This window comes from Schistocerca nitens, chromosome 4 (assembly GCF_023898315.1).
Source record: "Schistocerca nitens isolate TAMUIC-IGC-003100 chromosome 4, iqSchNite1.1, whole genome shotgun sequence".
NCBI lineage: Eukaryota > Metazoa > Arthropoda > Insecta > Orthoptera > Acrididae > Schistocerca > Schistocerca nitens.
In genome coordinates this window covers 69,369,079-69,385,837 of record NC_064617.1, presented here as the reverse complement: position 1 = coordinate 69,385,837, position 16,759 = coordinate 69,369,079, and the positions used below count along the sequence as shown (strand labels likewise).

Sequence of the window (16,759 nt, the reverse complement as noted above, 5' to 3'; positions counted from 1 at the left end):
CAATAAATAATCTGTAAAAAGTTCAACTTCCTACCTCAAATACTTTGTGAGGAAAGATGTAATTTATAAGCGTTATTATAACATTGCAAGTATAGGGCGTTCTGGAGCCCCTTAAGAGGACAGTGCTATGATGGTGCCTCACATATGAGAGGTAAATTCAAAGAACTAAGAAAGTTAATTTTGGATATACAACCAAAAGCACATTATGTGCACTGCACTGCTCATAGTTTAGACTTGGCAGTTGTAGACCGTCTCCGCCATCTTACGTCTATGAGGTATATTATGGCTTTAGCCAAGGATGTAATAAACGCCATAACGGAATCCAACAAAAGGATGGGACTTTTCAGAAGCATACTTTGTGAGAGTGCCAACGACCAAGCTGGTCTTAGACACCTTTGCCCGGCTCGATGGACTATGCAAGCTTCTAGTATCTTGAGAATATTGAAAAACTTCGAAGAAGTTCTAGAGTTTTTTGAAATATTTCCTGCAGAGGACAAAACAGAGGCAGGTTACAAATGTGCAGGCTACCTTGAGTCAATGTTACAATTCAAGACTTATTTCATTTTATGTCTTTATTGCCATGCAATGAACCCAGTAGAGGATGTCAATGAAAAAATTCAGTCCCCTCATTTAAGTGTCGCTGATCTGGAAAAAATATATGAGGGCTTGATTTGTATATTGAATGGAAGGTGTGATAGTTTTGAACACTTTTGGGGAATTGTGTTTAAAAGAAGAACCTTCGGAAACTGATGATCCTTCCCTTCCTCAGAATTGAAGTATACCAAAGAAGTATGAAAACAATGAAGCCAGATGACAGCACATTTTCAAAATCCCAAAGGAATACTGCAAAGCTATTTACATTGAAATTTGTGAAATGGTGTGATCTTGCATTACTGAGAGGTTTGCTTCAACTGGACTCACACAGGTCATTGCAGTTGAATAAGAGAGCTTACTTTTAGTAAACAGAGGTGAAACAAATTTGGAAAAATCAATTGAGATTTTCAAAAATGACCTAGACATTGAGAGACTGCCCTTACACTTGAACATGTTAGCCGATATCGCTAGTAAAAAATAACTGGTCTTAAAAAACATTTGTGATGTAAGAAAGTACAGTACACGAGAGCCTTCAATTGGAAAAATGTTATGTGAAGTAGTGAAGTGCATTAAGCTTCTCCAAGTAGTTCCAGTCACGACAGCAACAGAAAAATAGTTATTTAGCGCCCTTAGACATCTGAAGTCATATCTCCAATCAACAATGGGACAGAAGGGATTGAACAACTTGGCTGTTCTTCATGCCCACCGAGATATTTTGGATGAATTGGATATCTGACCAGTCATCAACGACTTCATATTTAGTAATCCAGTGAGACAGTTGACATTTGCGCCTTTCTAAAGTCCCTCTAGCCCTAATAATGGCATTTAGAGCAATATTAAAAATCTTTATAAACTAGAGAATTAAATACATACATAATGTTAAATTTCCAGTTTCGAAATATTAGTACTAGTTTCGTACTGTATTACTATATTACTATAATACTGTATTAGTTATTTTCAAATACTTAAATATTTTAGGGTGTAAGATCCAATTAAAACACACTATTCACATACTTTTTGACTCAACATATTAGGCATACTGTATTAACTGTACTCACTGTATTAAAGCATTAACTTTGATATATTCTTTTTATTTAATGAACCCTATGCTTTATTCAAAGTAAGCTTAAATTAGCTATTTCACTAATTAATCAAAGTGCTATTACGGTGCAAGAGCAATATTTTATGTTTTATTCTTTTAATTATACTTTAGGATTTATTTAAATGTAATTTCAGTCTTTTCAGTGCTATATATTCACTGCTCTGTAATAGTCTATAAGCATGATTATCACTGTAAATTAAATTAGCTTTTTACAAAAATACCATGCATGTTTATGTTTTGTTTCTTTTTTCAAAGACAAAAAATTCGTCAGGCTTGTCGAGTTTCCTGGAGTATTAAGTTATCGAGAATCCAGTTTTCGGAGTTCTAATGTTGATCTGATGACTCTAAAATGCTTAAAAAAACTTCAGAACTCACTATTTTTCATCTAAAATTTAGAACATTTCCTGGGGCAAGACCCCCAGTATGCCCAGGTCCCCCCCCCCTCCCCAATATTTTTTATAAGTTGGCACCCCCGCAATCATATGAGGTATCAAGTGGATTTGTGACTGGATTGAGAACTTTTTGGTAGGGAGGACGCAGTATAGTATCCTGGATGGAGAGCCATCGTCAGATGTAGAAGTAACATTGGGTGTACACCAGCAAAGTATGTTTGGACCATTTCCGTTCATGTAGTACATTATCCAGTCAGATCCAGATAAGATTCCAAAGTGGTGAAAACACTGGCGACTTGCTTTAAACGTTCAGAATTGTAAAATTGTACACTTCACAAAACGAAAAACCGTAGTACCCTATGATCATAATATCAATGAGCCACTATTGGAATCACCCAACTCATACAAATACCTGGTTATGACACTCTGTAGGGATATGAAAAGGAATGATCACATAGGCTCAGTTGTGGGTAAAGCAGGTTGTAGACTTCGGTTTACTGGTAAAGTTCACAGGAAGTGCAATCAGTGTACAAGGGAGATTGGTTACAAATCATTCATGTGAGCCACCCTAGAATATTGCTCAGGTGTATGGGACCTGTACCAAATATGACTGACAAGGGATATTGAATGTACACAAAGAAGGGCAGCACGAATGGTCACAGGTTTGTTTAATACATGGGAGAGTGTCACACAGATATTGAAGAAACTGAACTGGATGACTCTTGAAGACAGACATAAACTACCGTATCCCTATAAAGTTTACTACGAAAGTTTCAAGAACCGGCTTTAAATGATTATTCTAGGATTATCCTGCAATCCCCTGTATATCGATCACATACGGATCTTGAGGATAAAATAAGAATAATTTGCATGCACAGAGGTATTCAAACCTTCACTCTTCCCTCGTTCCGTACCTGAATAGAACAGGAAGAAATTTTAATAACTGATACAATGAGATGTATCCTCTGCCACTCACTTCCCGGTGGTTTGCAGAGTATAGATGTAGACTGTGAAAACACAACAAATACGTGTAATATTAGATGTTTCTAACTCCGTGACAAGTATTTACAATCAGCATCGTCCCGAGATCATGTGGCACCTGCAGTTTAATATTGACAACATGCGCAGGACGCAATGATTACTTCAGAGATATTTGTACTCTATGTTGGGTACCACAGACGTTAGAGGATTTGTCCATAAAAAGCAAATGTCCCCAGTTCCGAGTCTGTTTGGCATGAGGTTTTAATCTGCCACGAAGTTTCATATCAGCCTCTACTCTGCTGCAGAGTGAAAATTTCATTCTGGTTAAAAGAGTGTATGAATTTTGCACTGTGTGCATAATGTATTTAAATTTTACGAAACAATAATCAGTCGATAACCAATCCCAATCCTTCATATCATATGGGAGATTAATTTGGGTCAGTAGGGCCTACAGTTAATTATTAGCAGTTTGATGTAATGGCATCTATCAAGATCGTATGACGAAATTCGAGACGTCCGGCGAAAATATTTGTATTTACGACCTCAGCATGTGTACTTTGAACGAATGATAAGTTTATTTCTGAATATGAATAGGTTACAGAAGATTTTGTGTGTGTGATGTGTGTATTTACAAATTTATTGTTTGTCTGGTGAGTATCTGTCATTCGTGTGGGAAAAAAAGGAAGTGTATTTTCCGTTTACAGAAGAAAAACTCATATGTTTCTCATTAAGGAATGTTCTTTACTTAAGAAATGCGCAAACTTTTGATATTTTGGACATTCGTTGTCCCGAGGTACCACAAACGAACTTAGTAAAGTCTTTTGAAACTTGGGATCGTTAACGCCAATAGAAGTATTGGATTACTCAATTGTATGTGTCATAAACTGTTGACAGATTACTGCATAATGATGGGCTGTTCTGTCTTGGCAATTACTAACAAAAAAAGAAAAAAAACTGAAATGAAGTACACCAGAAATCGGAAGAACAGCCTTTTAGAGTATTTCGGTAGCCATGAGATTATTTGAATTGTCACCCCAATTAGTGCCTTAAAGCGTGATGAAAATTATTGTCTTGTCAAACATTCGATGTCACCCTATTCTGACGATAACCAGAAGGATTGCAAATGGTTACTGGAACTGACTAACGTAGTCACCCAGTCCGCGATCTGCCTCCAGCTGATCGACTGTTCACGAAGAAGCAGTAGGTTACTGCCATGGAGAGTAAGGAGATGTGGCTATCGTAGTGTCTACTTGTAAGGGTGCTGTTACCAGTACTCAGCAGCTTATTACACTTTTCTGTTTCTAGAATACAGTTTCTGTTATACTATGGGATTGAATATTTTATTCAAGGTTAACCTAAATCATGGGGGACCTTAGGAGTTTTCAGCGGTGAAGACCAAACGTGGGAAAGTTTTATGCGTACAGTGAATATAATTTTCGTTTCCAGCACATTAACCTGTTACTGAGACCAGTTTAAAATGGTTAAGGAAAAACCAAATTCCACTCGAATTTACGACGAAGAAGGCTTTAGGAGGAGAGCAGCTTGCATCTGTGTAAGAAGTGAACTGGAAGATGAGGTGAGTGAAACTTAGATCGTAATAATATCGGAATGGTGTGTGTAGTGTAGTTTTTTTTTTTTTAGTTTTTTTACGTGTTGTGATGGGTGTAATGATTTGAAGTATGACTTAACGGTACTTTATCAAATAATATAAGGCTGCGAGTTGGCGAGATGTGTTGTTAGTAAACGCTTTGTGACTGTTCGGAGTAATTGTGAATGAGTGTGTGTGTTGTAAAGTGTCGTATGCTCGAAGATGAGAGCGTCATCGAAAGTTGAAAGAAAGCAACATATGCTACTGGCCGACGGTTACTGTACACAGTGCGTGTGCTTTATGAAGAGCTCACAATTAAATTTTTTGGAGCTTGTTGCAGTTTCGTGGTGATAGCATAGTCAGTTGAAAGTTGTTAACGTTGTCTCACATCTGCACAACCAGCTCGTATTTCTTCTTTACTGGGACCAAAGTAGTGACCTAACTAGTTTTGTGTGTTAGCGACTTCTGTTTGCTCACGTAATGAGTAGCGACTGACTCAGTGTTCCGGTTTTGATTGATTAACTACTTTTTATCACACACCACCACTTGCCCATTTCGGTGCTATTTTCCAGACTTCGCTAACAAATTCCCAGATGCTTTTCATTTCCATTCCAGAGCATGTTTTTAACACAAGTACACAGTCCATTAACTCTTCTGAAACTAGAGAACTGTTCGTGGAAACGATTTCAGTCGACTTTCCTACTAATAAACTTATGCATAATCTGTTCTGTCCTCCTCCTTCAAAATTTAGACTTGCCAGGAGACTCAATATTTGGTGTTAATTACACTTCTGCCATCATTAAAATTGTCCAATGCGTCCACTAATACAGTAACAGATTTACAAACCTGATACATTCGCCGTGGTGCAGTTGAAGCTTATGTTAATGTGGCCCATATCCATGTTATTGATTCCGCAGTGCATGCCTAACCATAAACTAGGCATTTATTGGCACTATTAATTCTATGATCTTTCGCTGGAGGCCTTTGGTAAATGAAGAGTCCAAAAGAAAGCTGTATATAGCTTGTTGTAGTCGTGTAAACATCCTTTGGTGTAGGTAGCACTGATGACAAACATTACTTGTGAATATCTGTTGAATACATTTTACATTTTGGATTGTGTGTATATTATTTCTAGTATACTGGGTGAAATATTTAATACTATGCAATTGAATTTGGTTGCACCAGACATAATATTTATAAAATGATGATCAACATTTCTAAGTTTTGAAGTCTTCAGACTGTCATGTTTACAGGGAATCTTAGAAAAATTTCATTCATTCATTGTTATGATGGTTGTTACACAAAGTTCATTTCATTTTTATCGAGTATCTGTTCTATGTTAGAAACATATTGTCAATGTAATTCTCTTGGCACACGTTGGATCTTCAGGTTGGCACAGGCATGTTTCTGAGTGTCTTCCCAACTATTACATTTGTAAGACAGCATAAAAGGAAATAAACTGTAACTTGTTTCTATCGTGTCCATTCATTCATTAGGCCGTTCAAATATTTCTTTTAACACATCCAGTGAAAATTGTGTAACAACTTTGTGTGTGGTGTTTGAAAGATTGGTAATGAACATAATTTTCTACTTTTCTCTGATTGTCAGACAATTTTAACTTAAGGGTGGTTGTTTCCTTGTTGTCTACTAGTAATCAAAATTAGAGGTATGCACTGACATAATCATTATGGACCCTCTTTTGCTCAGTACTCTAGGCCTTGAAAGAAGGTAGATTTTTGTAAACATATTAGGCAGTGTCTTTCTGTTGTTACTTTTGACTGGTACAATATGGACTGAAGGTGTAATCTTTTTGCTTTTACTCTCACAAAAATCTTAAAATTTACTAGCATAGGAGTTGCAGCTTAATTGTACATGGAAAAATTTAGCTTCATTTCTTGGCAGAAAGAATTAAAAGCTGGCATACGACACACATCACACTGGAGAGAAATAAAGTAACCAAGAAAATTTACAGCTTACAAACGTGTTCCATTGTAATTTATCGTGAATGGTCTATTGCATCATTTGAAAAGTAATTCATATGTCAAATATGTAGAATTTATCTGAAAAGTAAATGAATTTTGTGAACTGCACAATATGAAATGTGGAAAGAGGCAATAATTGCTACATTAACATATAAAGTTAGGTAACTATCGGTCTCTGCACTTCCAATCCATTTTATTAATACTTCACATTATTCCATTTTATAGCAGGAAGACATTATTGGATCTTTTGCATAGAAATTCCACACCATCTGCTTTTGTTTTACTGTTTCTTTACTAAACATATGGTGGTCAAGTAGAGTGGACAAAGACAATAGGGTGCACAGGAATGTTCACGAAGAGCTGTCTACTTTCAGTGATGTAGGAAATTTGCGACAAATGCTGTAAACAGCCTTGGTGACTATAATGTGATACCAGTGACAAATTATTATTATTATTATTATTATTATTATTATTATTATTATTATTCCCTTTTAAATGATAAATGAGCTAAGCCATAGATCAGTCTCACTACAACCCGGTTTTTGTACTTGTAGGTAAACATTTTTGTTTGCTTTGTCAGTTAACAACACTGTCTATATGTGCACCAAAAGTGACTTCACAATGGCTGTTAACAGCAGGGCCTATGCAAGTGGGCAAAGCTGATGACTCGTATAAAATATTCCTCTTGACCCAGACATTAATACATTTACAAATAGATGTGAGATCAGTGCAACTGATATGCTTAGAGGTTTAAATACAGTTGTTGCAGATGAAATCTTCTCGGGCGTCCATCCAGGTAGCTGCGTCAAAAATCCATGACGTTTCTATGAGTGTTGTTCTCATGATCTTCTGGCAGAGTGTTGTTGCAGGTCTCTGAATTTTCATGACTTGACAGTTTTTCCATAAATAATTTGGTCAAGATCTTTTTCCCAACAAGTAAATGATCAGTTCCTCACTGTCATCAAGCTTTGAACCTACATGGAAGGAAAGAGAGGGAAATTAATGAGTTTAATTTGGTTTGCAATGATCACCTTCAAAATTTAATATTATCTCCCTTACATGATGAACTTTGAGTTGTCACCATTCTCAATTTCAGAGCAGTTTTTAGTATTACTTTTACATCTTAGTTAAATGTAAGAGTTCATGAAGGTTTACAGTTTTAAATGGTGCTTCAGATTTTGGAAGAAAGCTAAGATTTCTCTGCTGTCAGTCACTCTCTTTGTATGTGATTTCAGTATGGGATTCAGTACATTGTGACTGTAAAGAGAATGGCTTGTATTAAAGGCTGCACTTTTTATTACTACATAGATCTAGATAGACCTATTTACAAAAAAAAAAAAGCTTTATGAACTGACTCCCCCTACAAGATAGGGAATAAATTTTAGATCCAATCTTCTTTTACACTTATCTTTGTTGAAATGTAAAGTGCAAAAAAGATTTCATTGCAGACCATTTTCTTCCTCTGTACAGTAAAAAAAAACCTTCCATCAGTAGGTTGGCGTGATAACTAAGTTGCTTTTACCTGTTTGTGCTGTTCTCTTGCTTTGTTCCTAAAACTAAGAGCCTTCTAAACTAACTAGCTTTTGGGATGTTCTGTGTATGGTACACAACTCTTCCCAACAAGGTGCTCACTCCACCCTCCATGCCATACCATAAAATTTTTAGCCCCTCCCCCTTTTGTCTCTCCTCCTGAAAACTTACCTATTTCCACATTCCGTGATGTGCACATTAGTAGTCCTACAGCAGTTGATCACCCCATGGTTCTTATGGGAACAATCACAGCTTTTATCACCACTCACACCAAAGCCTTTAATTTTACATCTGTCCCAAAAATAGTTGTTTCATGATCCAGCAAAAGTTATGTCAGTGCAGTGAGTAGTAGTCTTTCATAGGGTAACAGGAGAAACTGGTCACAGTGGAAACTTCATGTAGTGGCACAAGTAGCTTCTTGTATATGGTTCCCTTTATTGTTTGTTAACAGTGATGTTTTTGTTTATTATGATTGACCACATCAAACACCAGCAATCTTTCACTACATGTGCAGTAGACTGAGGTGTTCGCAACCACCTGAGTGCACCTGAAGTGGAAGTAGTGGAGAAACAGCTTTAAACATAGTTGAGAATGGATATACCATGACGGAGAAGGTTGTGTTGCGTTCCTAATAGCGTAGTTCTTGTATTTGTGTAACTTTGTCTGAGACAGAGCTGGCTGGCACAGTGGTTAAATAAAATAGATTTGCACTGAGGAAGGAGCGAGGTCAAATCCCTGTCCAGCCAGTATGGTGCCGATGGTAGAGTTAAGCATTCTACTAACATTTTGCAAAGGTACCTGTTTAATTTGAGCACTGTAATAACAAAGGGCAACAAAATTTAACTAAGTGTTTCTCTCCCCCAACCCCCCATTATAATATTCATCACAGCTGTGACAGGTCAGTTCTTTGTGGTGACTATTTTTGGACCATCATATCCATTTTCAAACCATGGCCTTAGAAGTAAGTGTAGCCATATAGTTCCCATCAATGCACATGCGAGTAACCAGATAATTGGTATTCCTCACTAGTAATCATTACATAAATGCAAAATGATTAACTTCATATGACTATCCAGTGTGATTCCTTTCCAGTCGAATGAAATAGCATTGTATACTCATACAGAGCTAATCCTTTTCCGTTTATGTAATGATTACTGGTGCGGAATGGAAGAAATCTTAGTGAGTACAGAATAGCCGGCCGCGGTGGTCGTGCGGTTCTAAGCGCTGCAGTCTGGAACCGCAGGACTGCTACGGTCGCAGGTTTGAATCCTGCCTCGGGCATGGATGTGGGTGATGTCGTTAGGTTAGCTAGGTTTAAGTAGTTCTGAACTCTTGGGGACTGATGACCCAAGATGTTAAGTCCCATAGTGCTCAGAGCCATTTGAACCATTTTTGAGTACAGAATATGGATTAAGATTACATCAAAGAACAGTGAAAGTAATGAGAAGTAGTAGAAATAAGAACAGCGAGAAACATATCAGGATTGATGGTCACGAAGAAGGTGAAGTTAAGGAATTCTGTTACACAGGCAGCAAAGTAACCCCGTGACAGGTGGAACATGGAGGACATCAAAAGCAGACTAGCAATGGCAAAAAAGGCATTTCTGGCAAAGAGAAATCTACTAGTATCAAACATAAGCCTTAATTTGAGGTGGAAATTTCTGAGAATGTATGTTTGGAGCACAGTGTTGTATAGTAGTGAAACAAGGACTGTGGGAAAACCGGAACCGAAGAGAAGTGAAACATTTGAGATATGCTGCTACAGACAAATGTTGAAAATTAGGTAGACTCTTAAGGAAGGAATGAAGAGATTCTGCACAGAATCAGAGAGGAGAGGAATGTGTGGAAAACACAGACAAGAAAGAACATAATTGAAGGCATAGGTTGTAAGTCCTACTCTGAGATGAAAAGGTTGGCTCAGGAGAGGAATTTGAGGTGGGCTGCATCAAACCAGCCAGAAAACTAATGACTCAAAAAAGTGTACATTGGTAGGAAATGTAAGATTACCCTTATATCTAAAGCAGCTGTTTGAAACTGGATGTGATGGTCCAAAACTTTTCACCACAAAGAAATGACTTAACGCAGCTGTGATGGCTACTGGAAGGGCGGAAAAAGATACTGATGTTGCTGGTTCTATCCTCCGTCAGTATATTAGAACTTCATAAACCAAGTTTGTTTATCTTAATTTTTTATTTGTATGTGCACTTGTCGATTAAGGCTATAAATCTATTTTTTCTCTAATTTAAATATTAAATGTGTAATTTCCAAATATTCACTATTACTGGCACTAGACTAACATCAGTAATTATTGTGTTCAACAAAATGAATAATAGTTAAAAAATCTAGTTACAAGCACTGCAGTTAGTTTATTATATACAACATACATTACAAAAGGTTTCTTTGGATTGCAGAGACTTAAAGTAAAAAGTGACTATCATAATGGCTTCTTCGTTTGCATGGAACTTTTGTTTTACGCACTGAGCTCAAACATAACACCTCACCTCCCACTCCCCCCCCCCTCCCCCCCATTAGCTGTATCACATCTTCCTTGGTATTTTTCATAGACCAGATGTCTTGGTGAAAACATTAACCATGATCTTGACTCACTGTTCCTAAATTCAAGTAAAGAAATGAATATGTAAAGGCAGCTAGACCATTTTAATTGGCATATTGCATCCAAGGGCATTGTAGCTGTTAATAAAAGAATCTGAGAGTCCTAGGTAAATCCCACTTTTTTCCTAACCTAGAAACCGATGCAGCAGCATTCTGAACAATTCCTAAGCATTGCATTTTTCTGAAGTCATTGATTCCTATGGAGTGCAATATGAGCCAAATCTGGGGCTCAGCGAAAATTCTGCTTTCACTTTTGTGACAAATATCGCGGAACATTTAACTTACAAAGTGAAGAGCTGCAGAATCAATAGTCGAAACTTTATTAAACTATTAAATTAGTCACAATTTAATATGCAACAGGGATAGTGAAATTTTTTTCCCCTCTCTACAAGAGGTTATCATAAGTTATGTGTGTCTGGAATTAAATCTTCTCTCACTGGCCATTCTTTCTTAATATAGTGTTGTGCTGCTGCTCTGCTATCTCAGACAGAGCACTTTGTGAAGCATCCTTGAAGTCTTAGAACAAGTCCAATCATCTTAAAACCTTCACATAATAATCTAGAAAACAATGAAATAATTTTGCATTTGAGTGTTATCTAGTGGTAATCTATGGTACTGACAAAGAATATGGAGATAAAACTAAATTAACCAACATGACACTATCCTTATTTGTGCAAAACTATGGTCATTTCAGTTTTTTGCAGGTCAGTTTTAATCGATGTTAAGTCCCATAGTGCTCAGCCATTTTTTAATCTGAAAGATTGATTGACAAAATTTCCTGTTACATAGTATAATACCCTGAAGTCAGTAGACTTTGCAATAAATATTTGAATGGCAATCTGTATATGTGCATACACTTGTATTACACAATGATGGACATTCTTAATATAAAACTTCTTCGGAGGCACTGTGTGATTACGGGGTTGATAAGGTAATTGCTTGTTATTTGTCTGATGTAAAAAGTTAGTGTCACAGGTCACTCAGTCCAGACAGAACAATTATGAATGCACTCTAAAGAAACAACTTCGTTTGTCAGTTAATTATTTACGTAGTGTGCGTAGTCTATCTGAATCAGGATCGACTTTTAACTGGTATCCAGTATGCTTCTGGTCGGCTGACTAGGTCGAGTCTGTGATGCTAGTATTTTTAAACCACAGAATTAGTATAAATTAATAACATCTGAGATGCAGGTGGTTAGCTTTGATACAGAAAAAATGTCCATGTTGGAGCTCAAATAAACAAATAAAAAATCATAAAGAATAAGTGAATAAAGTATTGTCAGTTCGAAGGTACTTATGTTAGGCTTTAGTCCCTGATACCTATTTGCCTCAATGCTGATTACTCAAAATATTAGCACATTACTCTCCTATATTTACTTGTACTGTCTAAAATAATGTTTCATGTCATTGTTCTCTGTGATTAATGGGTATGCTAGTCAGTGACTGCAGGATCTTATTGCCTCAACCTCTGTGTACATTAAAAATTATTTCCATGAAGGACAGCTGTTGTGCCCCGACCCCCACTTGCAAAAAGTCTTCATAAACCAAAGTCATAACATTCCCGCCAGCCACAGGCCTGTAATTTCAATGTCAGTTTAAAAAGACCAGGTAATGCAGTGGATATTGACTACTGACATGTGTACGCTGTGATTTATAATTAAAAAAAAATGCGATTCGCAGTGAAACTTGTCAGGTGCCCAGATCGTTGGTATTCTCTTGTACACATTTTCACATGCAGGAAACAGGAAACATGTTAGACTGCAACCTCCTCCCTACCCCACCCATCCAGTCGGTTGTAAGATAGAAATTTTTTCACTCTTTCTTGGTTCCTTAAAGACTAAAGGAATAATAATGCTCAAACTACAGTAAGTGTATCTAGATTTGCAGAGATTCTATTGTTGCTATTATTTCATTTTGGCTTTTCACACAGAGTTTAATGATATCATTATCAGTCGTTGATTCTACATTACTTCCGCTTCGCCTTGAATAATATTCCAGTGCGTAATAAACATCAAGCTAGGCAAGACAAACGTTGTAATACAAATGTTAATTTAGGAACTTGCAACATGCTGCATGTGAAAAATAGGTCCGCAACTAGTCTTAAAATTGAAATACTTGGTTGAACTCGGTCAAGTTGCGTTGAGAAGTATATTTTTTCCTATTTCTTGACGGTGACTAGTTTAGGACACCTGTGTCCATTTTCAAGCCACCCGTATTCTGTGACAAATACAGGCGGTGGCCTATGTAGGAAAACTGCCGCTGCACTACACTCGAAGTTGCATTAGCAGTTAATAAAAATTCAACAGCCGTAAGTGGTAATTACCATGTTGTCCGCCCCCGGTAGCTGAGTGGTCAGCGCGACAGACAAAGGGCCCGGGTTCGATTCCCGGCTGGGTCAGAGATTTTCTCCGCTCAGGGACTGGGTGTTGTGTTGTCATCACCATCATTTCATCTCCATCGACGCGCAAATCGCCGAAGTGGCGTCAAATCGAAAGACTTGCACCAGGCGAACGTTCTACACGACGGGAGGCCCTCGTCACACGACATTTCATTTCAATTACCATGTTCAGTATCGCAGAACCCTCTGTGAAATAATTATGGCTGTCACATCTTGGTAGGAGGTGGCTATACCATATCAATTAAGTAATTCCATTTAGAGAGGTTTATCAGACATGCAGAAAAGCAACACTTATTATGCAGGGGGCACCTATTTGTGCGCAACTACACTAATAAAGAGAAGCTGTTAGTTTGGCTTAACACCTGCAGCACAAAAATATACTAAAGACAGGTACTTCTTATGTTCCTGCCGAAAATACGTGTACATTTGTCACAACCTTGACTTTTCGCGGAGCGTTTTCATGGCATTAGTTGCGGAGGGGGCGACAACTTGAGCGCGTTGAGAAATCCGTTGCAGTTGCGATCCTCTGAACGGTTGCGCGTGTGTTCATTTTCACGAGCATTCTAGCATGTTGTAAATAAGCGACGACTTTCAGTTACTGTTAGACAGACGTGTACAGGACACTATGGTGGTGCCGTTTTCACCTCGTTAGAAGCGAGTATTCAGTTCGAGGCTTTTGCTGTCAGTCTTCATTTTGCTAATTACATCCTGGAGCGAGATGGCGTTAGGACGGACGTTTTTATGGAACATGGATCGGACTCTCCCGAATAAGAGCTTTTTTGTGTCGATCCAGTCATCCTGCGTTTTTGGTGTAACTTGTAGATTTTTTCCTCAGCTTTCCTTTTCTTACCTTGAAGAGATAAGATTAGCTGTTACCCCACTCACATTCGGGAGGACGGTGGTTCAGATCCCCATTGGGCCATCAGGATTTTACCGCATATTCCCTAACTCGGTTAAGGCAAATGTAGGTATGGTTACTTTGAAAAGGAAACGCCGCTTTCGTAACTCCGGATTAGAGCTTGTTCTCAGTTGTCCATTGGACGTTAACGTTTCTTATTCCTTCCATCGTATTGCCTTTGGTAGACAGTCAGATGGCAGCATGCCTGTTTGATGGACTCGACAGCATGTTTGCTGTGTGCACCATTTCTGCACACGGGTAAGCCACCGTGGTGTCACTTTCCCTGTATGTTCCACTCGCAAATGGAAGATAGTCTGTCACTGATCCGTCCGAGCTCGTGATTTCTCATTTTTTCTCGTTGTCATTTCGTAAAACACATATGGGAGCAAATAACATGTCCTCCTATTCGAACGTGCACTCTCAGAATTTCAACAGCAAATTTCTGTGATGCACAATGCCTTTCTTGTAGCGTCAGTCACTGGCTTTTATTGAACATCTAACCACGGAAGTGAAACTCATATATATAGGGGAGTTTCGGCAAGGTTCGCTGCCAGGCCACTTGGAGCGCCGGAAGTTTATCAGCCCATTTCGCTTTCTTATAGCAGTCTTTCGTCTTCCATGTTGTGTTTTTTGTTGTTTTTTTCTTTCGTTTCGTAGTTAACAGAAACTAGCTTCAGCAAATTGTGCTTTTGATTGCGACTTCTCGTGTGTATTGCACTCTTTGAATTGCTTTGTAAGTATGTTGCTCGCATTCTGATAGTTGTGTTCGCATCTGTAATATTGGGTGGGGTAAATGATTCCCCATTTGGTTTTGTTTCATAGAAAATAGAAGCTTGTTTCGTCACACGGTATTCTGTGGACGTTTGTGTATTTGTTAATGCGCACGAATCTTGGGTGTGAACTGTTAGATTTAAATGCGTGTTAAGTATTTTGCTTTTATTCTACGTTGCTTTTGCTTGCATTTGTTTTACGTAATGTTAGCAGGTTTTGACAATGTTGGTATTCAACTTTAGTGCATCGTTCTCACCACGGAATGAGTGCCCTGCATTTGAGTGACTTGCAGAGTATAGATGTAGATGAGTATGCTTTAGTCTTTGTGACTGTATAGAAATGCTAAAAATGCGACAGTAGTTAAGCAAATGTTTTAACACGTTAATAACAGGCACTACAAACAGTACATTTTAGCAGAAGTCAGTGAATATTTCGGTGACCTCCATTAAAAGAGAGTACGAAAAGCGAATTATAACAAGAATAACGTAGAATACTAGCGACATACTTACAATGCATTTAAATCGAGCAGCTTGCTCACAGATTCTTTAGCAGGAAAAAATAGACGTGAGTCAATAGAGAACTTTTAACATTGCAGCGCGTCAGCAATCGTTAATAATTTAATGATTATAAAGAATCCGCCTCGATTGCAAATAGAAACCGGATGTTGACCTAGGTTTTGGCGCGGTCGTTCTGTATTGATGTTGGACTATGCCTCTATAGGCAGTTTGTAGTTTTAGTGTGTTCCGAAGAACCCGTGGTTATCCGCGCCGAAGCCTAGGTCAACATACGGTTTCTATAAAGAATCCGCCTCGATTGCAAATAATCATTGAGTCAATAGACTACCATATGATCCCGTCAGCTTCTATTTCATGTGAATCAGAAACAAGATATGGCATGGAACTTCCTGGCAGATTAAAACTGTGTGCCGGACCTTTGCCTTTCGCGGGCAATTGCTCTACCGACTGAGCTACCCAAGCACGACTCACACCCCGTCCTCACAGCTTTAATTCCGCCAGTACCTCCCGAGTTCGAGTCTCGGTCCGGCACACAGTTTTAATCTGCCAGGAAGTTTCATATCAGCGCACACTCCGCTGTAGAGTGAAAATTTCATTCAAGATATGGCATCATCTACCGCATCTCCCCCACCCTATCCTGTATTACGGATGGGAGCGAAAATTAAGCAGAATACAAGCAACATATGACATTGCAATTCAATAAAGGCAATGCACACAAGGAGGCCGTAGTCAGGATCATAATTTCTTGTTGATTACACCCACATGGTCGAAGTTGCAGTAGTGGGTTTTACAAATAAATACTTTACCGCCAAACTACCAGATCCACCCATAAAGTGAAAAATATTGTCATATAGTACTAATTATTCACAAAGCAAAAATACAGATTATGGCGCCATATCCTCCTGAATTCGAAGTTCGTTGCCACGCCACTCGGAGCGCCACTGTTCGTCTGCTTCCGTATCGTAAATAGGCCTCGCAGTTTTGATATTGTTCTGCGTGCGCGCTCTCACGCTTGTAGAATGATCACGTGATCAAACGCGCCCCTCTTAGTTTGTTCACAGCTATTCATTTATAAATGGAAGGTATTGAGGGCCGTAGTGTTCAGAATAGTATTAAAGATCTGTCGTAATTTTTCTGTAAGCTGCTACTTTCGATGATTCTTCCAGTAAATCTGTCTGGTATTTGCTTTTCCTACAACCGGTTTTGTCATTCCTCTTACGGTAGATCCTTACGGTTACTCGTAGGCATTTTACGGTCGTTAACGTTCCTAGTAATTTTTGTCTATTTTCGCGCAACAAGTTGAATTTATTTACTGTCGGGTTAGACTGTCATTTCTTGCAGCAACCGTCGATCCTCTGCAGGTTTTCCGGCATTCCGCTACTCTCGTGGCGTTGAAA

At 38.3% G+C, this 16,759-nt stretch overlaps 1 protein-coding gene across 3 annotated transcripts in view; it reads left to right on the top strand.

Annotated features, from left to right (window-relative positions):
- The first annotated feature begins 4,224 nt into the window (after positions 1 to 4,224).
- Positions 4,225 to 16,759, top strand: part of LOC126251719 (diphosphoinositol polyphosphate phosphohydrolase 2) — a 175,203-nt gene continuing 162,668 nt past the window's right edge. Inside the window, exons 1-2 of one of the 3 annotated variants that reach the window (XM_049952315.1) lie at positions 4,225 to 4,289; positions 4,516 to 4,645. In XM_049952315.1, the coding sequence (XP_049808272.1) occupies positions 4,547 to 4,645 (99 nt within the window). In that variant the 5' untranslated portion in view covers positions 4,225 to 4,289; positions 4,516 to 4,546. Of the gene's footprint in view, positions 4,646 to 16,759 lie in introns of all 3 variants that reach the window. The other 2 variants (XM_049952314.1, XM_049952316.1) reach the window with 2 other exon arrangements.